At 39.0% G+C, this 21,063-nt stretch overlaps 1 protein-coding gene across 1 annotated transcript in view; it reads right to left on the bottom strand.

Moving 5' to 3' along the window:
- The window catches only part of TRABD2B (TraB domain containing 2B), a 108,355-nt gene extending 98,434 nt beyond the window's left edge, over nucleotides 1-9,921 (bottom strand). Inside the window, exons 1-2 of the mRNA XM_053468953.1 lie at nucleotides 9,550-9,921; nucleotides 7,388-7,948 (exon numbers count right to left, since the gene is read on the bottom strand). Coding sequence (XP_053324928.1) covers nucleotides 7,388-7,948; nucleotides 9,550-9,660 — 672 coding nt within the window. The 5' untranslated portion in view covers nucleotides 9,661-9,921. The remainder of the gene's footprint in view (nucleotides 1-7,387; nucleotides 7,949-9,549) is intronic.
- Nucleotides 9,922-21,063: the final 11,142 nt, after the last annotated feature.

Genomic DNA, 21,063 nt, shown 5'->3' with positions numbered 1-21,063 from the left:
AGTTGTCGCTGTGGTTTATGAGCCCTGTGGTCCATTAGCAACCCCTGAATACCAGACTTGATCACAACTGATTTAAAAGAAAAGATCTATATGGAAAAAATATCCATATGCGTGATTGTGTAAATAAAATGCTTTTTTTTGTTCTAAATCACCTGCCTAAACAAGCAATCCAGTTATCTCAAATGGTGTCTAATTGTTAATTCATCTTATCAAAGTCCAGTCCTATGACTCCGCTTCTCCACCTTACAGAGGCAGCCTGAACCAATCAACAGCTATCAGCAACTTAACAACAGGAAGAGATAACTTAATGGGCCAAATGAATCATGTAGATTGTGAGATCGGGAGGTTAACACGGCCCCCCCCCCGTGTTATACACATAAAGTAGGATTCTAACATAAATGTATTGTTTATCTTAATGTTTAAAGAGCATCACATAGATTTACTTAGTGTATAAATCTATAAAATGTATGATTTGGGATAGGAAACAGAACAATGGGCCGAGCAATTTGCACAAAAAAGGGACTCACCCCGCGGGGTTTTTCGGTGTAAAAATATCATAATTAAATTGGGCTAGCTAAAGGCTTCCTATGAGAATGACAGACTAATGTCAGCTTTCTTTATTTGCGATCGCAGATAACATCATTGTTCACAAAGCCTGTCCTTTTATCAAATGCGATTAACACCAGGGTAATCCTATCACTGTTCCAATCTGTGCTGATATGTCCCACGGGCTTTGTCCATCAATCAAGAGATAAGATGAGGTCATTAGGCTTCAGTAAACATCCAATTCCTGCGGATCTCCTCTCTTTAGAACATTGCTAACGGCAGAAGCTGGGTACAAAATGCAGCTCGTTATTGATAAAAATGGGAAATAATAGTGTTAATTTATATTAGCAGATATTACGTGGTCGAATGGCCTTTCACAGCTCACTAGACACTAAAACCAATCAGTGAGATCCGCATATGATGAAGGAAATACGATGCTGAATCTCTAACTAGATAAATATGTTTCCCCAAATGCGTAACATTATAATTATTTTTTTTCTGAGCTGCTTTTGTGGAAAGATAGAGTCTATTTTCATATTTTCAGCAACGTTATGTAGGGTTGATGAATATACCAAAATACATCATTATTCAGCCATAACTACCAATAAGAACTAAAAGGGAAAAAAGTCACAATAAATAATGAAAAAAAGCCTTTGTAATGAATTACTGAGCTCTGTGCCACATTACTATAAGGTTCCACCGTGCCGTAATCCTCCACCAGCCCGTGAGACCTATGACTTCTACATAGTATTTAAATGTCATCAAACCCTGGTTCATTTACATTTACTGGACCCCTGGTGGGTTTGTCATGCCCTCTTGGTCAAGAAACATAACAGCTTTAATTGCTTTTTAGGCATTCCATATCCTTTAAATAATACAGCAAGATATGCCTGGAGTAACTTTCTAAATAAGCCACTGAGTGATTGCAAGACGATCACTTCGTTATTTGATATCAAGAATACTTCTGGACGGCGGAGCCTTCTGCACTTTTAGCCGTCACGGATACATTTAAGGAAAAATATTTTTTTCAACATCGGTGACATTTTTTTTTACAAAAACAAGTAGTTTGGTGTATTAAAGGGAAAAGAAAATATACAGAATCACAAGAATTTCAAATTTACAGAACCTGAATTTTTATGATAATTTTTTTTATAATTATTATTTAATGATTTACATAGCACTATAAGCAAAAAAAAAAAATAATATATATATATATATATATATATATATATATATATATATTAGAATTCCCCATTATATCCATCCCCATTATATTATCTCTCCTCATTACGGATACGGAGTTGCTGATAGCTGTTGATTGGTTGAATCACCCTTTATAAGAGCGAGGCAAGGAGAAGGGATAGAAAATTGGTTGGATAATATGAATTTAAGAAAAGACTTATCTAACTATTTATATAGACAAGTAAAATCAACGCTTATTTGAAATCATCCTTCCAAATGGCCCGGACAGCACTTTGCGTCTTTTCAAATCCCTTACTTCAAAATCTCTTCTCCAGTCGTTTGGAAGCTGGATAATTACTAGGTAATAAGAACTGGAAAACACAGGCATTACCAGACAGATCTTTTTAATCTACTTTATCCTGTATTGTATTACATATTTTTAATCGTCGTAAAATACGCCTACACGCGGACGTTTAAAGTGAAGAGAAAAAGATAATTCTCTAGACACTGCTACGGTTATTGAGATGCCTCTAAATCCATGTAATTTAACTGCATAGGAAAAGGTCATGGTGGAAAAGGGGGCAAAGGTCACGCCGTAATAAAAGTTTCTATCAATGAAGGTTTTAAAGAATATTAATGTTTTTTAAAAAACCATAATTGTTCGGAAGATACAGTTACTGGGTGATATGGGTTATGGCTTGGAGGAGAGAGGGGGGTATTTAGATACGTTAACCCCTTAAGGACAATGGGCGGTCCCTAAACCCATTGAAAACAATGCATTTTGAGCCCGTACATGTACAGGCTTTGTCATTAAGGGGTTAACAAAGTACAGGAGAGAAGTTTATTTTGAAAAAGGAGAAAAGTTACAACAAGATGCCATAACCTAAAAATAGAGGGCCATAGGCTGAGATGTGATGTAAGGAAAGGTTACTTTACTGAGAGAGTGGTAGATAAAAGGAACAGCCTCCCAGCAAAAGTGGTAGAGGTTACCATAGTAAGGAAATTAATGTATCCATAGGATATGCATATGGCGATCCTGAATACAAGACAAGACCGAGGTCTGATTAAGGTTTGAGTCTTCAAAGCAGGAATATAATAGGTGGACTGGATGGGCCAAATGGATCTTCTCTAATGTCGGCTTCTATGTTACTATGTAATCGCCTCCGTTTATCCTTTGTAATTAACCCCATCTCAACGCGATCTGGGTTTTCTATTGGATAAGGTAAAGGAGACGTTAAATCTATAATTTGTAATCAAATATTATTGATTAAATAATATTGAACCAAATGTGCCAACAATTGGTTCAATTCTAACTTGAGCCAAGTATCCTATACATGGGAAAAGATTGTGCCAACATTGGAAGATAATACGTATTTTATATAAAAACCCTGATCATTTTTTATTGATCACACTTCTTATCGAACCCCAAGATTTATTTTAAAATAAAAAGTGGGCAGAATTACTGGTTGTCCCATTTCCGACACATGTAACGTTGATATTAAATCTGAAGAAGAAGAAAGGATGACGGACAGAGAAGAAAGAAGTAAAAACAGACATATACATTATGGAGTATATATTTTACAAAGCGGGAACGCTAAAGAATATTTACATTGTGTGTTCATTATTCAGAGCCAGTGATGTCATCATGCATGCGCATAGAACCGCGAGATGGGAAACGTTAAAATATATCAGATATCACGTAGCTAAGACCTTAAGCTCCTTGGCATTATGTCTAACAGACAGTGCCAGAGGGATCCTACTTTGGAGGGTGCGGCAGGTAAAATGTTCGATATATTTATCTCACTAATTACATTTTGGCTGGAAAGATGCATCTGCGCAGAATAGACTTCCTATTATTCATTTGAATAAAACTTCCCAGCCGACGTATGCAGACTTTAAAAGAGATCAACGAAAAAAAGATTTTAGTGAATTCTGTCGCACAGGGAAGCACCGACTTTTCTAGGATAGGAGGTTTTTATTCCTTTCTAAATTCGGGTTTCATGCCTGTCTGTAGAGATGACTTTGATAACAAAAACATTTCCCATAATCATTTTTTTTTTTTGGGGTGGGGGTTCCTTTATCTCGGTCGGGGCAGGAGGGCAGCCCTTCGCCCCCCCTATGGACTGGGCATTCTTACGCGTTCACATAGAACCTCTTTCATAGGCAAACCTATGGACAAACTATCATACCTGGGAACTCTCCATGTTTGATCCGGGGATCTCCTGGTGAAGCACCGGTTCTCCGGGTCAACACCTAAATCCTCCGGGTCGCGGGAGCGGGGTCTTGACACTCCCCGCTCCGTGCCCATTTGCCCTTTACATGGGGGTGTTTCCTGGTGACTTCAGCGGGAACAACCCCCCCCCAGCAGTGCCACCCACCGACATCAGTAGGCAGTCCTGGCCGCATCCCGCAAGGGAAGGCTCCGGGTAGCCGAAGTGAAGAAGTTCCCAGTATGCAAATTATATTATGTTACAGAGATACGATATATATAAAGTATGTATTTATTTGGTAAATGTATGTGTTTCCCTTCTATTGAGCCAATATAGATAATGACGTAAAGTTACACGGGATTCCAAGCCACCAGAAGTCTCTTTTTCCGATGAAATCTTATATGTTTTACTGATGGGGGCTCCAATAATACAGGTTTTCGTTTTAAATCATAAATATTCCCTCAAACCCCACCATTCCAAATGAAATCACGCTGGGGCTGTTGCGTGCGGTGTAACAAGAGCCGGTTCCCCGTATTAGAGATAACGTTATATGCCCAGACAGGTGTACACGACACGCTGATCTAAGGTAAACATCAACGGGATCGGCTATTACCAAATATTTACGGCTACAGAGCCATTATTATAATTGGAGACGGGCTTCATGGTATGAAATATCCTTCTGATCATCATTACAAACACGCAGACAGACGGCTTGGAATAACATTGGTTCCCGGCCAGTTGTTTCATCGTTTCTTCAGCTCCTAAAGCCCTGACGGGCGAGTGACCTTTGAAGAGATCGGCCGATCGGAGTTCTAGCCAGATATAAAATCATAAACGCGTTCCGTTAGCCATTCTTTACCCCTCTCTTGCCATTTAAATGGACGCAGGTGTTTTGGGTTTAATTCATGTCATTTTATTCAATTTGGAAACAAACGTTTTTTTTTTTTTGCTCCAATCAAAGAGGGGAAAGGCAGATTTTAAAGGGACAGGCATTGTCTTTTGTTAAGGGATTGATGAAGGAAAGCGTTTGCTTTCTTGTAGATTAAACAAGTTGTGTTTGATGTGGAAACGGTCCTCATACACTTCACCGGCAGCTGCTGCCTGTCTGCAGCACATGTACGCCCGCTGTCGCGCATGCAGAGAACTTGGCTAGCGGCCGCAACATACAGGTGCCATCTATCAGAATAGAGGGGCTCGGGGGGCTTATACCTTTCAGGTAAAAAAGTAGATGATTGCGCCCTTCTACCCATAAACATAGAACCGGTTCCTCCTGATCGAAAGACTTAGACCTTAATCAGTCATTTGTCTAATATTCAGGAGCCATACGTCTATCCCATGCATGTTTATATTCCTTCACTGTATTGACCTCTGTTGCTTCTGCTGGGAGACTGTTCCACGTATCTACCACCCTCTCAGTAAAGTAAAGCTATCGCTACATTGCTTTAAAGCCCCATAACTTTTTTTTTTACTTTGAGTTCTGGTCATAAGAAGACCACGAGAGAAGATAAAGACCTTCACTAATAGTCCCCGAAAAGTTTTCGTTTTCCTGTATTTTTCTTTAATTAAAAAGGACATAAGTTTTGCCAAGTTTGGGGAAAAAGTGTGGGATTTAGATGAAAAGTTCCACGCTCCCAGCATGTTTCACGCCCGTTGTTTATATTGGTAACACATTTGTAATGCTTTGGAGAACATGACCCCCAATCATGCTCGGCTGTCGTATGGCATATGCTAAAGAAAAGCAGTGCGATTTAACTCTTTGCGGGCCAATCAGTTCAGCAATGATTTGTAACGGGATTCGGTGATCACTGGCACAGGACGAGTGAATCCCCGTATACATAAACGACGAGCCAATGTTATCACGGCTCATTTTGTGTAAATTTATGGTATATGGCTCTGCCGAGGATTATTTTAGCGTGGGAACAGTTTGTGTTGGTGACGGCAAATTTGTAAACTTGTGTCAATGTGGATATTGTTGTTTGAGCCCTAGATGTACGAGGAATGTATACAACATGTGCGGATTGTGTAATTATACAAACCAAAAGGGAGCGCTAGACATGCTAAATAGAGACACCTCTGATCCCAGCCACGTTAACCCTTAACAGGGACAGAAAGGGCTGTAAAGTACGCGCTGAACACCTGTTTCAGTGGCATAAAGAACCAGAGAACACCTTTAAAAAGTAAAAACAGACAAAAATGCTCTACTTATACTAATGATGCATTCTTCAAACCTACAATTAACCCTTTGATGACTTCCAACCCACTAATTAAAAAGAAAGAAAGCATATTTAAACATCCAGCACAAAGGAAACGTTCGTACCATCAGAGGGGTGTCACACATAAAGCAATGTGGTCCTATAGCAACACAATTGAACTATTCCTTGAGATCTTAAATTCTGACATCATTGTAATTAAATAGTTAACCACATTTGAGAACAGTACAAAGAAGGACTTTGTACATGAAGTGTACATTAAAATATATTAAATAAATTGGCCCCAAGATTTTTTTTAACCTGGTCTAAAAGTATTTTACTATATTAATCTACTTTATATCCAAAAGCATTTGCCAGTTCCAGAACAGCTCCTAATATATCCCAGAAAGAAAACATTCAGCGCTCGGCAGTATCCAAAGTAAGTGTCGCTGGAAACCCATTACAGCTATGCCCAATTTTCTTACATTTCGGTTAAAAAAGGGTGTTTTTGGTCACTCTCTATACTAGGATGGTAATATAGAATACCTGATACAATCAATTTGCACACATGGACCTGCACAGTCACATATATCGAAGCAATAATAGAAATTAAGAGATTTGGGGAGATTTTCCATCTGTATTACAATAATCGGGGACACAAACATTTTTTGTTATGTAGATATAAAGAAAGAGCAAAAGGGGCATAAATAGCTTTTTACTATTAATGAATCGTCTGTTAAAGACATTTTGTTTCATATATACAAAGATCAGGTCTATACGTCGCTTTATTATTTTCATGATAAAGGCCAAATGGACACCAGTCTAGAGTCTAGAGTGAATCCAAGAGCATTCTCTCCACTCCAGCCCCTATGTCATTAAATCACATTTGTGTATTAAACATACAGACTTCTCAGAGCCTTTAATGTATCTCACGTATCTGAATGTTAACCTGTCAGCGGAAATATATTAACCCTTTTGCATGACATAAATGTTTGAAATAATTAGCCTGGGCCTTCCATTCCTTCGTTTTTTTTGTTCAAATCTTTTATTAAAAGGCATAACCCATTGTACAACGCTACACAAGCTGTTGGTGCTATATACAAATAAAATATAATAATCCATTGACAGCAGAAGGATTAGGCCGATACCCTGGCTGAAGGAAGGGAAAACCCTTGCATTGGTTTTCATGGAGAAGACAGCAAAGTCCCAAAGGGTTAAATGGGTGCACTGAAGGTTGTTTCAGTATATATGGGGTCTTACCTGGGACAGGTTTAACCTGTTGAGGGGGTGACACTGTTCCTCTACCCTCTCTACAGCTCCGGTCCTCTTCCGCATCCTATCAGCTTCTTGAGCCAAATAGAGATCCAAAACCGGTACCCCTCTTGACCTGATGTCCGCCTCTGTTAGAGAATTGACCATCAGCATAACCCAAACAGGTCTCTTTCTCTCCCAGTTCCCAGCGATGGCGTTGAAGAGGTAATCCGCATAAAGACCCTTGCCTCTCTGATCTGGGGTCATCCAGTGGGGCATCATGTGCTTCACATACTCCAAGTGTCTCTTCAGTCTCCTGTACAAATCCTTGGGTAAAACATCTTGCAGGTTCTCCCCCTGTGGAAGCATCTGACAGCTGGCCAAGGCTGAGATAGTGAAAGGGTCCGTGAGATCAAGCTCAAAATACACATTGTTGCTGTCCTGGAAAGCTTTCTTGGAGTTCTGTGGGATAAAGTCCCATACCCTTGTATAAGGAACATGTATAGTCCCAAAAAGATACGCAGGCGGGTGTCTCTTAATAGTCCATAGGAAAGAGTTCAAGTCTTCTTGCTGGAGAGGAAAGTACAATTTTTTATTATATTTTAAAGTATATTTTAGAAAACCAACACTTGAATTAATTGGGATTGCGTTCTATATCTCTAAACAATGTAACATTAGGAGCACATAAATATTATTAATAAAATGGTGATAACATTGATATTTGTTGGAGCTGATAATCGGAAAAGTATCTTATATAAAAGTCAATGTTAGACCTTCTAGTGGGAGGTACCCCATGCGGGCAAATAAATAATGCCTCATTGATTTCTAAAGCACTTTTAGACAAATATGATTCAATCAGACACGCTAAAAGATAACGTTATTAACAAAGTGGCCCAGAGGAGGTGTTAATAAGACGTGTGAAGCCCCTTATCTCCGAAACCTGGCTTTGTATTACCTACTAAATGGTTAAACCTTATATTTCAGGCTCACTTAATACGAAAAATGGATATAAGCCGCATTAGGCTTGTTTAGAAGAATTCTTTCTGAAGAAGAGACCACTGAGGTTTCAGAAGCTTATGTGACTTTTTGTACGCTGGCCCGATAACAGGTATCAACTTTGACTAAAGACTCCAGAATTACATAGAAATAGTTTTATTATAAAGAATAGTCAACAAATATTGAATTGTTCTAGATGAAGAACAGCTTTGCTAATGTATTATAGTCACCCCTTGGGAGTACGGCCCAATAGAAGCGCCATACTTTTTCCTTTAATGGAAACTGTGGGATATAAAGATAATATACTAAATCCTTTTAAGGCTCATCATGATAAACAGAATTTAAATCAAAGTTTTCAGCACAGTCTATCCAGCCCTACTAGCTCCTAATCCAAAAAAAGCCTAAAACAGAACTTTTCCTGCTGATAAGAGGGACCAGACAGTTAATCCTCGCAATTTAGGAAGGTATTTGTTACTATAATTAGGAAACAGCACTTTTCACTTTTATCATGATCTTAAAACTCCTAAGCAGAGCGGGGGAAAAAACGCAATACAGAAAAATAAGTTAAAAAAATACAAATAAAATCATAGCCCTCTTGTATATTTATTTGTTAACCAACTCAAAAAGTGCATAGTTCCTGTAGCACTGAGATGCCTTGTTCATGCCAGCGGTTAACACATAAATCATTAGCGAAATGTCAAAGTTGCATGTAGCTCCAGAACACACAGGCAAATTGTACAAAAAAATGTATATACGCACATATATATATATATATATATATATATATATATATATATATAAATATTATTTTTTTAAATACCTAAAAATAAATATTTATATATTTATAAAAACAAATAAAAATATAGTAAAACAAATTTATAAAAATAATAATATTTATGTATACACATATATAAAAAACTATGTGTATTTCAGTATATATATATATATATATATATATAAATATTTACATACAAAAATGATATATACATAATAAAATATATAGTGAGAGAAAGGCATAGGTGAGGCACCCATGCATATCCGATTTTATTTATATATATATAATATATATGTATATTATATATAATATCATATATATATATAAGGATTATTTTATCTATATATTATATATGTAGATTTATGTATAAACTGGACATGTATCCTCCGGATGAACTCACCGACTTGGGCAGTCCGCACTGCCCAGTGTCCATCGGGATCCTCCTGGTGATGACCTCCCGCAGCTGGAGCAGGCACACTGCGAGGCACAGGAACCCGGACTCGGACCACATGTTGCTGCTTCTAAAGTGACAAGTTCAGGGAAGCCCCCCGCATTTAGCAAGTGCACCGGCGCTTCCTACCGTCTCTTCGGCCGCTCGCCGACGATCCCCGGTGACCTCTCACAATGGATGAGCCAGCGGCGGGGAGCAGGACGCATCCATGCTGGCTGAGACTTGCGGGAGTTGTCAGAAGCCGTGCGCAGGTATCCCGCGGGTGGCGGGGGGCTCGCGGCTGCTGGGTGCAGGGGGGCGCTGGCTATTTAAAGGGGCTGCTGATGAAGGCGAGGTGTGCTGTGCATGTGAGGATAACGCGCTCATTCTGGAACAGCTGGGGAGAGAGCAACTCCAAGAAACTCCGAGAGTCCCATCTTAACTCCATGGCAGATCTCTCCTCCCACTAGAGGGGGCAGACACGCAGATCTCCCGCAGCCAGATCCACCCAGATAAAGAAAGACAAACACCAGGGAAAAAGAACATTCCTGGGGCAATTAGTGCGCTAATCACTCTGCCCCTGCACCGAAACTCAACGGGCTACTGGATCAGGGAGCCCCTGGGAGCACATGCCCCGACCAATCCCACTGTCCCGGCAAGCCGATCACACCCAATTAGGAAGATTGTGTTAATTGGGTGTGAGGGTACATATGTATATATGTGTGTCTATGTATGTAGAAATATGGAAAATCTGCAGACAAACAACCCTCACACCCAATTAACACTATTCCTAATTATGTGTTATTGGTTTGTATATATATATATATATATATATATATATATAATGTGCATATTTTATATAACGCCATCATATTCTGTAGCACTGTACAATATCTATCTATATATATATATATATATATATATATATACACACACACTAAATGCACTGTTGTACGATAGAGCTCACAATTTATTTTGAGTGAGATAAGTAAGAACAAACCGTAACACTTAAAGAAATGTTTGGAATAAAAAGATTGTACCTAAAAGTTTCGAAATCGGTTTGGTGTGGTTGCGTGTTACTTTATGCGATGAGCTGGGATTGCTTTAGGTTTTTTGGAACCAAATTTCATCGGGACTCCATCTTTAACACTAATAAATGCAAATAATAATTATGCATAAATTAAAAAGTAAAGTATAATGTAATAATCTGTCACACTTGTATATCTGCTTATATGGTATTTATTATGTTTAATTATTAATCTAAATAGTGCCGTCATATTCTGTAGCACTGTACAATGGATAAACAGGGTATAACATGTGTATGACATCACAATTTGGACTTTAGAGTGTTCATGATCTAGGCCAAGGTACCAATTTCAAAGTGTTGGCTCTGATTTAATGATTTTTGGGTGAGCTTGTTTTTATTGCAGTTCCACCTACAGCCAGCAGGGTGTAATAAATACAGTTATGTACCCTGTGTGCTTTCTGTACCCGTTTACTAGTTTCCTAAGCCACCCCTATTGTTAAATGTGCAATGGATAGAAGAGGATACATTGTCGGTGCTTCTTTTACTGGGCAACTAGGCTGGGCTTGTCCCTTGGGCTGAAGGATGGCTTAACATAAAAGCTGTTCGTTATTCGTGTTTATATTTCAAATTTATATTAGTGCTATTTATACAAAAAGGATAGACATACATGTAATATATATAAAAATATATATATATATTTATAGGGCCAGCATATTCTGTAACGCTGTTACAATACGGAATAGTAAAAATACTTAACAAAGACAATTTAATATGACAATAACATTAACACACATAAGGAGAAAAGGATTGTGGTTTTGCAAACTTACATTATATATAAATACATAATTTTTATCAGTTTAGTAGTGCTTTTATTTTTTTATGAACTACTTTGAAATTAGTGGTTTAGTGAAAGTGACAAAAGCAATCAGAATTGCTATATAAAACAATAATAATATTTAAATGCTTTAACCTTTATAAATGTACATCACAGTACTGAACACTGTTTAAGAAACTTTAACCCCGTGTTAGCCAAAAAATACTCTACAGATATCGGAGGCTGAAAAGCAGAGATAATCAACACAGTCTTCCTCGGAGTGTTAAAAAAACCGCACATATGGAATTTGGTGCTTTTGGGGGTCACGGCAACTGTCTATAGGCTATTACTAGTCACACAGTGGCCTCCAGAGAGGGTGGAATGCATTGCTGGTTAATCCTTTGAGCTCTAATGCATTGTACATGCCTGTGATTCTCTAAAGGTGAAAGCCTTTTTATTGTATTGGACTGGTTGTTTTTTCCATTTGTTAGCTGAAACCTCTGACCCATAAATATATTTGGGAATAATGTCCTTTTAGAATTAAAGAGGCTAGAGGATTAAAAATCATTAGTTATAAAAACTTTGCTTTAAGTGTTTTCATTACTAAGCCATCTATAGAAAAGCTCAGTCAGGAAAAAAAAACTGCAGTTTGTGTACATAGCTTCCTATTGGCTGAAGTTAAAAATGACTTCCCTCCGCAGCCAATAGGAACTCTCAGGTCGGTGAATTCTTTGATCAGGAGTGACATCTTGAGGGTATATTTTTTTTCCTGTGGCTTCTGCCTCTTCCAGAGGTAGGAATATTAGAGTTGTATTTTAAAAATAAATAAATTATACATTCCTTAAGATAGAATGACCAAAAATCCCCAGTATTAAAGGATTGTCATTCCAAAATTACTTTGGAAAGCAAAATTTACTGTTTTGTTTTTCATAGAAACATTGTTAAAAGGGACCTTTGGATCATTATATTGTCACACATTGGAAGAAAAGTATCCATGTGGCTAAGTTATATCTATTTGAAACAATAAGATGATATAATTAATTCACATGAGATATGCCAGATGTTATTGTTTATGATTATGTTAAGACTTATTGTTAAATGATCAGATCAGGACAGTTTTAGGGGAAAGTGTTGCCATAGTACATTTATTGTAAAATAATATTGCAGCGTGCTCTACATAATCAGTCCCCTGTATGATGGCTACAAGAGTATGATGGGAACCATAGTTTATAATATTACCAAACGTCTGCCACCATCGTTTGATAACTATACATCGGAAATGCATTATGTGGGATTTCTAAACCTACAAAAGATAATCAGTTACTCAGTTATAGATCCAACTTACTACAGGCGGAAGCACTCTACAGTCTACTGGCCTTAAAGTGCCAGGGCCACCTAATCACCAGTCCAGCCCTGATAAACTGCATATATATATCCTTGAAAAAATGGCTGATGTGATTGATTGCCCTCCAAATGTCCCCTCTCTATTTGAGCCAGGAAAAGGTAGATTCCAGCCATAGCAGGCTGGGCTGGCTATGGGTAGGAGGAAAAGAGACCATAGTGGGCCAGGTTTTGTCAAGGACTTTAGCGATATCTCTGTTCCAGGTTTGTGCTCTTTGGCCGTCATGAGCTTGAATGTATCTTGATTCTACTTTTTGCGGTTGCATCTGAACGTTTGTATTCCACGGTAGCGGACATATATCACTAACATGCCGTAGGAAGAGCCCCCAATGGTCATCAAAGCTTGTTGTACGCTAATACTTCCCAGCAAAGGTGCTACTACTCTGCCATCTATTTCGAGGTTATTTAAAAGTAAGAAGGAACATAATAGCTGGTCTGGGAAGACTAGGCTCGATTTGCTTCTTAAAAGTGACTTCCAGTTGAATTGTAGTTCGTTTTATTGGCATGTCGCAGTAGATCAGGTTGTCAGCTGCAGATTAGAATTTATAGGGGTTTATGTTCTAAAACCTCCTCATTTTGAAAGCAGTGCAAAATTACTGTACGTGATTTACGAAAGGAAAATGCTTATTGCTCCTGAGGGAATCGTGTTCCTTTGATGAGCACAGCTCTGCTTTATGCCCTTGGCCTGCCTCAAATTTACAACCATGGGAGTTTAGTAAATTGTCCTAATGATAGTATTGGCATTACTGTACAACAATGACAGCGTACTCAGTGCCTTGCGCATAGACCTGAGATGAAGTAGAAATTAAGAATAGGTTATTTATTCCGTCACTCGCTTCAAAACAATAATAAAGTGTAGACGGTTTAAATGACCTGGAACGGGACACAGAATAGATTGGGTAAAAGCTGAAATGATACCTTTACATTAGACAAATCTTTCCAGTGGGGCCTCATGTGTCAACATATACATTTCCAAACTGCTTTAGAAATTGGAGACCCACGCTCCAGTGCCCAAGCGCGATCTGAGTACTCCCACGGCTTGCTCATATTGTGCACGTGAAGGTCCTATTTCACACCTTCAGGATATTTGCCGTTTTTTGCCAGTTTGACCAGGAGTCTCAGAGTGAGGTCCTACTTCCACGGGTCTCCGGTCAGCTTCTTCCTTCCCTGGGCAGGGGAGAAGCATTTGGCCACGCCCCCAATTCCAGACCACTTCTCATCTACTCTCCGCCCACTAAAGGCCTTCTCGGGCTAACCTTGATGCTATATCTAGCTTGCCCCTCCCCACATGTAGCTAGCCCTGCCCCTTTATTAGAGAGCTCAGGATATCTGGGAAGTTCTTAGATATGCTCCTATATCACATTGTGTCTTTAGATCCACCCCCTCCCACGTCTTGTTTTCTTTTTGCGCATGCACAGTATTCAGTCCAACAGGGCCCCGACCAGGATCTATGATAAATAGGCCTCATTATTCCTTTACTAGGGGGCGGAGGGAAATCCCAGATCAAAATGCGCACACGGGTTTAGAAAAAAAAAAACAACTTCTAACAACTTAATCATACATTTTGATCTTGTTTTTAAAATACAGCCTCAAGGTTTTATTTTGGCAGTGACAAATTAGATCGGTCTCTGCCAGGGCAGAAATTAAAAAAAATGTCAAGCGTGTCTTCATTCCTGCGGTTATTCAAAACTCACAAGAGAACCCCACGGATCCCTCAGTAAAATAAAGCAATTACTTTACTTTAGTAAACGTGCGTTAAGTAAACATTTTGATGTATAGTGAAGGCATATTAGTATTGGAACGGAGAGCACCACTGAAATGTATTTAAAGATATTGTATATACAGTATATATATATATAGATATATATATGTATATATATATATATATATATATATATATATATTAGGGCTGCAACTAACGATTATTTTAATAATCGATTAGTTGGCCGATTATTTTTTCGATTAATCGATTAATCGGATAAAAAAAAACAATATGCAAATTTTTCGTTTATTTAAAAGAATTTAATGAACTGGATGTTAAAAAACAACTTAAAATTTACATTAACATTCTTATTTTGTTATGATGTAATAAAAAACAATATTTTCAAAGTACAAGAACCCAAACACAATATTTATGAAACAAAATAACCCCAAACATTCTGAAAAGAGGTGGACTATTACTGTTCAAGAAACTTTGCCCCAGCACTTTGCACTTTGCACCCAGCACTTTGCACCCAGCACTTTGCACCCAGCCCTGGCACTTTGCACCCAGCACTTTGCACCCAGCACTTTGCCCCAGCCCTGGCACTTTGCATCCAGCACTTTGCACCCAGCATTCAGCACTTTGCACCAGCACTTTGCACTTTGCACCCAGCCCTGGCACTTTGCACCCAGCACTTTGTACCCAGCACTCAGCACCCAGCACTTTGCCCCAGCCCTGGCACTTTGCATCCAGCACTTTGCACCCAGCACTTTGCACCAGCACTTTGCACTTTGCACCCAGCACTTTGTACCCAGCACTCAGCACTTTGCGCCCAGCACTTTGCCCCAGCCCTGGCACTTTGCACCCAGCACTTTGCACCCAGCCCTGGCACTTTACACCCAGCACTTTGCACCCAGCCCTGGCACTTTGCACCCAGCACTGGCACTTTGCACCCAGCACTTTGCACTGTGCCCCTGCACCCAGTCTCCAACTCTGCCCTGCACCCAGCCCTGCCCCCACATTCTGCCCTGCCCCCACACTCACACTCTGCCCTGCACCCACTCTGCCCTGCACCCACTCTGCCCTGCACCCACACTCACACCCTGCCCTGCATCCCCACCCCCACTCTGCCCTGCACCCAGTCTCCCACTCTGCTCTGCACCCACACTCACACCCTGCATCCCCACCCCCACTCTGCCCTGCACCCAGTCTCCTGCCCTGCACCCCCCACCCCCACTCTGCCCTGCACCCCCACCCCCACTCTGCCCTGCACCCCCACCCCCACTCTGCCCTGCACCCACACTCACGAACCGCTCTGTGCGAATGGAGCCACTCGCACAGAGCGAACCGCTCTGTGCGAATGGAGCCACTCGCACAGAGCGAACCGCTCTGTGCGAATGGAGCCACTCGCACAGAGCGAACCGCTCTGTGCGAGTGGAGCCACTCGCACAGAGCGAACCGCTCTGTGCGAGTGGCTCCATTCGCACAGAGCGATTCGCTCTGTGCGAGTGGCTCTGTGCGATCCGTGCACATAGACATGAAGAATACTTACCTCCGGAACGCGTCACATCCGTCACGTAGCTAAAAGAAGGCGGAGACTGCAGAGCGTGTAGCAGAAGCGGGGAACGCTCGCGGAGGTAAGTAAAAGGAGCCGAGTGCTCCAACAACGAATTGATCACTCGATTAATCGATAACGGAAATCGTCGACAACGATTTCCGTTATCGATTATTATCGATTTTATCGATTCGTTGTTTCAGCTCTAATATATATGTATATATATATATATATATATATATATATATATATATATATATATATATCTATATATATATATATTAAAAAAAGCATTTTATTCATTTCTTTCAAACATTGCAACATTGTGACAGAGAAATCACGGTATTAACTTGAGTTTTAATGGGCCGGAATGCCAAGCCCGAACAGCTCACAATTTAATTTTAATAGGTTAGGAATGTGGGTTCTTGATTCCAATGCCATATTGCCCAACACTTTTAATGGCCAAAGGGGGAAACTAGTCTTAGAGGATGTGGTTAGAAGAATGGACAGAGAACTAGACTTTGTGACTTATTAAGAGCTATTTAGACAATTGAATACATAATTATTTTTTTATTAGTATTTATACAATTTACTTTACAACCACATGTTCTATGCACGTCATTGTGACTTTTAGGGATGTAGAGAACTATGATACACCAATACCCAGAAAAACACTCTGAACGTCGAACAAATGAGGGATATTGTGGATGGACTTGGATCACAAGACTGTTCCTCCTAAACAGGGACACTTACGATGTATACAACTTGCCTTATTAAGGGTAAACAAGGACCCCGTCTCTTTGAAACCTTACAAATAATTAAAAGCATATATGGAAACATTGTGAATTTGTATGGCCCATGTGAGGGAACCTCCATCGTTGGTGCACACGAGAGGAAGCTCTAAGGGTCTGTGGATAGAGGGACTTGGATCCAAGAACTCAACTTAGAGCCAAGCTGGATAAAGACTCTCCTCCTCCATTTTCTAATGTTCATATATAAAACTCGTCTGATAGGACTGTATCAAGCATGGTGTGTAAGGTGGACAAGTCCAGCTCGGCTTGTGTGGTCACAGGAAGTTGGGCCAGGTTTTGGCCACAACTGGCTCATCCATCTCCATTGGCTTGCCCACATGCACCAATAAAAATGTCAATGTCAATGGATTGTACATGTTGTAATATAAAGTTCATGAGGTTCCCTTTAACCCCTTAAAGACAAAGCCCGTACATGTACGGGCTCAAAATGCATTGTTTTCAATGGGTTTAGGGACCGCCCATTGTCCTTAAGGGGTTTTTAAATAATGTCCACTTGGTTTCTGATGACATATTTGAAACATTTTTCAATGCACTGTAAAGCCCCCAAACAATGGAAAATTAAAGTGATATAACGGTAATATAATAAAACCCAAAGATCACACAGAGAGTTGTTAGGCTGTCTTGGAATTAAATCCACATCACCATGTTTATAAATCGGACGCCTTAACCTCCACGCCACATCCGTCTCGACAAATATTCTCCTTTTCCTAATTAGTGTTTCATTACCCACTTGCAAACCCTTCAGAATTGTCTAATTTCCTTTGTTTTTGTTTCAAATGTCTGATGTTAAATTTTTCTACAATTTCAAGCGGTTTTGCCTTTGTTGTCCTTATGTTTTCTCATATTTCTGTAAGGAACACATTAAAAAATTCTTTGTGGCAATTAAAATCCTTTTTTTAACCACAGACTGCTCAGAGCATCTCTTCTGTAAATCCCAAGCTAGAAAACCACAGGAAAACTGGGAATTATTGCAGAACCGTTAACCCTTTCAGCTCCACAAATATCCAATCATAGTTTGGTAATGTCAATGTCAACTTTTGCTGGACAGCAACTCCCAATACCCGATAAAGGACATTATTATTACTGGTAATACCTTGCCTGAGAGTGCTGGGAATTGTAGTTCGAGACAAATAAAAAGAAAATAACATCACAGACACAAAAATAAATGAATATTATACTCCACAAAATAACTTAAATACAACTTAAAAAATGAACCTATTAATACTAAAATTTACTTTGAATTCCCAAAATGTTTATTTACACACAGTGACAACCACATGTAGAAAATACACACGTCAAACATTATTTACAGTGAATATTATTCTTTTTAGAAGCTTTAACTATTTATGTACTGGTGGATAAGGTCTGCACAAATTCCTGTATAGCAGCTACCAGATGATCACAATCTATACTGTAATAGTATTGCATCATGGGGAATTTTTAGATGTATGCATACCCTGATCAGGGGCAAATCTGGAACATTAAGGCATACAAACTACTGTTCAAAAGTTTGGGGTCACTTAGAAATGTCATTGTTTTTGAAGGAAGAACAAATTTTGACTATTAAATAACATGAAATTAATCAGAAATCCGGCGCAGACGGTGTTAATGTTGTAAATGACTATTGTAGCTGAAAATGGCTAAATTGTTATCTTTATAGCTGTACAGAAGCCCTTTATCACTCCTATCACTCCTGTGTTCCAACAGCATGTGTTCGCTAATTGAAAATTTAAGTTTTAAAGGCTAATTGATCTTTTGGAATTATTTTACAGCTAATAATGTAATTTCCATGGAAACAGCTAAGTGACCCAAACTTTTGAACATTAGCTGTGTATATATCTTGATACATTTGCTATCAATTATCTTTCTATTTAAAGGCGATGACAAGTCTGTTTTAAAATGCTATTGTTTAGTAGAAACAAGCTGATTTTTTTTCTTTTTCATATCATTTTCGTCAGCGTCATCACTACCTTTGTGATATGCCGGAGTGGGGTGCATTGCCTCCTTCACAGCCTACCAATATTAGACAGAGCTAAGTGTACCATTCTTATTTCTGGTACTTTAAATATGGAAACTTGTAGCTTTATATACTATTCAAGGGAAAATCTATTTGGCATAAAAATCTTGCATTGAGACAATTATCTGTGTTTCCCAATTTCTTCACAAAAATGAATTTAATGGAAAAGTAATCTACTGAATTTAAAAAGTCCTGATGAAGACCCAGCACCTGCCCAGGGTATACAAATGTTTTACATCAGTACTTGGCAATAAAAAACAGTTTGTATATATTCTTCTTATTAAGAGTTGCATTTTAAACCTGTGCTGTCAACAGCATTGCTGTTGCTGGCTGAGAGTGATTAGAGCAATATACCAGGATCAGATGACAGGCTTTAAGTTTCTCTTCCACCTCATCTGGTCATCTACTGCCTACCAGGTGAGTTGCGTTGGCTGTTCAATAAAGTCAACTATCCTACCAACTCAACTGCATGTAACGATGAGTCAATTGCCAACTCGGATTGTGATGTTACTAAAGGTTGAGTTGAAAGAATACCAGAGCTTGACAAAACCAGCTCAGTTCCTCTTGAGGAGGCAAGTTGACCCAAATCAGACTCAATCTGAACCCAATAGTCTTAATGACCAACTTGATCTGTTTATTGAAGAAGAGGAGATCCTGTTTTATTTTCTGACTTCTGACTTTAAACCTGCATTATGTATAACATTATAGTTTTGATATCAGTTCCTCCTTTTTATTGACTATGGTTCTGGTTCATTTTCTCCCTGTAAAAACATTATTGGCTGAGAATTTGTTGTGTCTTTGAGTTCTGTGCCTGAAACTTCTCAGCAAGAGATAAGCTGTTTATTTAATGGGCTCCCGCCTTGTAACTCTCAGCTCGAAGATTCCATTACACAGAACTCAAGAGGTTTTTTTTCACTAAACATTAGCTGATTAGACTTAAGCCCTGGTCCTGTGTCTGTAATTGTATCAATGATCTGGGGTTTCGCGATCATACAGATTAGCTGTATTAATACACCTTGATCTCCAATGAAATAATCAAACACTTGTGTCAGTGTCGTAAAACACGATCGCATTCTTAAATACTTAACCAGACCGTATCCTTTTGGGCTTTAGGTGCTGTGGACTTTTGGAATCTTAGTATGAATGAAAGGATATTGGATATAATCCATGATGGAGGTTGCAGGATAGATGCAGTGGTCCTGTAACTATTGTTAAACAGAAATTTCCATTTCCCCCAGACAGTCTGTTAAATGAGGGTTAGAAATAATAGCAAAAAACTGGTGAGAGGCTACAATTTACATAGCTTTGGCGGCCAAACATGCATTCTTTAAAAGACAGATGTGAAAAAAAGAAATGTGGAAACAAATGTTACTAAATGGGGCTAAAATGTGTTTATAATGACACTGGTGATCCAATGTACTAGATTTATATTTCTGATGAAGAACATTGGTACCACCTTGCCCACGCGTCCTTAGACAATGCAGTGGTTGACCAGAAGAAGCATCACCATTTAAACTTTGTTCATTGTTTTGAAGGATTTAGGTCTATAGATATCTTCTTTTGGTAATCTATGGAAATCTACGCACCTCTTAAAAAGTTAGAGACACTGACATTCTTGCTGGGCTTCCTTGAGAAGAACCTGGCATGGTTTTTGTACCTTGTCAACCGTGTGTAGAAGATAAGCGCCGACTAAATACTCCCACAAATTGCAAATACCAAAAGGCGCAGCACAGAGCAGTTATCTCCGAACTTCTACCTATAGCTGTACTTTATAGATTACCTGTCATTGATTTGAAACATAGTTACCACCTGATTGCTTGCATTGACCCATTAAAAACATCAATCAATTGATCTCTTTAAATCCATCAATCCACCTGTCTAAATTACAACTGCTATCAAGGAAATAATTAATCAACACAAAGAAAGCGATTACCGAAACCCATTCTTTGCATTTTTTATCCTTTTTTCACAGTCGTTCTTCAGCCTGCCCTGGCTATATATGGAATTATATCTTGGAAACTGTATTTTTGTAGAATTTGTGCATTTCTAGTATATGCTAATACAGTCTTGTTTAAATTATTTTAGGTATTTTTGCGTAATTGTGGCACATGCGACGCAATAGCCCAAGGCAAGAGTAAGTTTATTTGGATAAATAC

This window comes from Spea bombifrons, chromosome 6 (genome assembly GCF_027358695.1).
Source record: "Spea bombifrons isolate aSpeBom1 chromosome 6, aSpeBom1.2.pri, whole genome shotgun sequence".
Classification (NCBI taxonomy): Eukaryota; Metazoa; Chordata; class Amphibia; order Anura; family Pelobatidae; genus Spea; species Spea bombifrons.
This window is presented reverse-complemented; position numbering and strand designations above follow the sequence as displayed.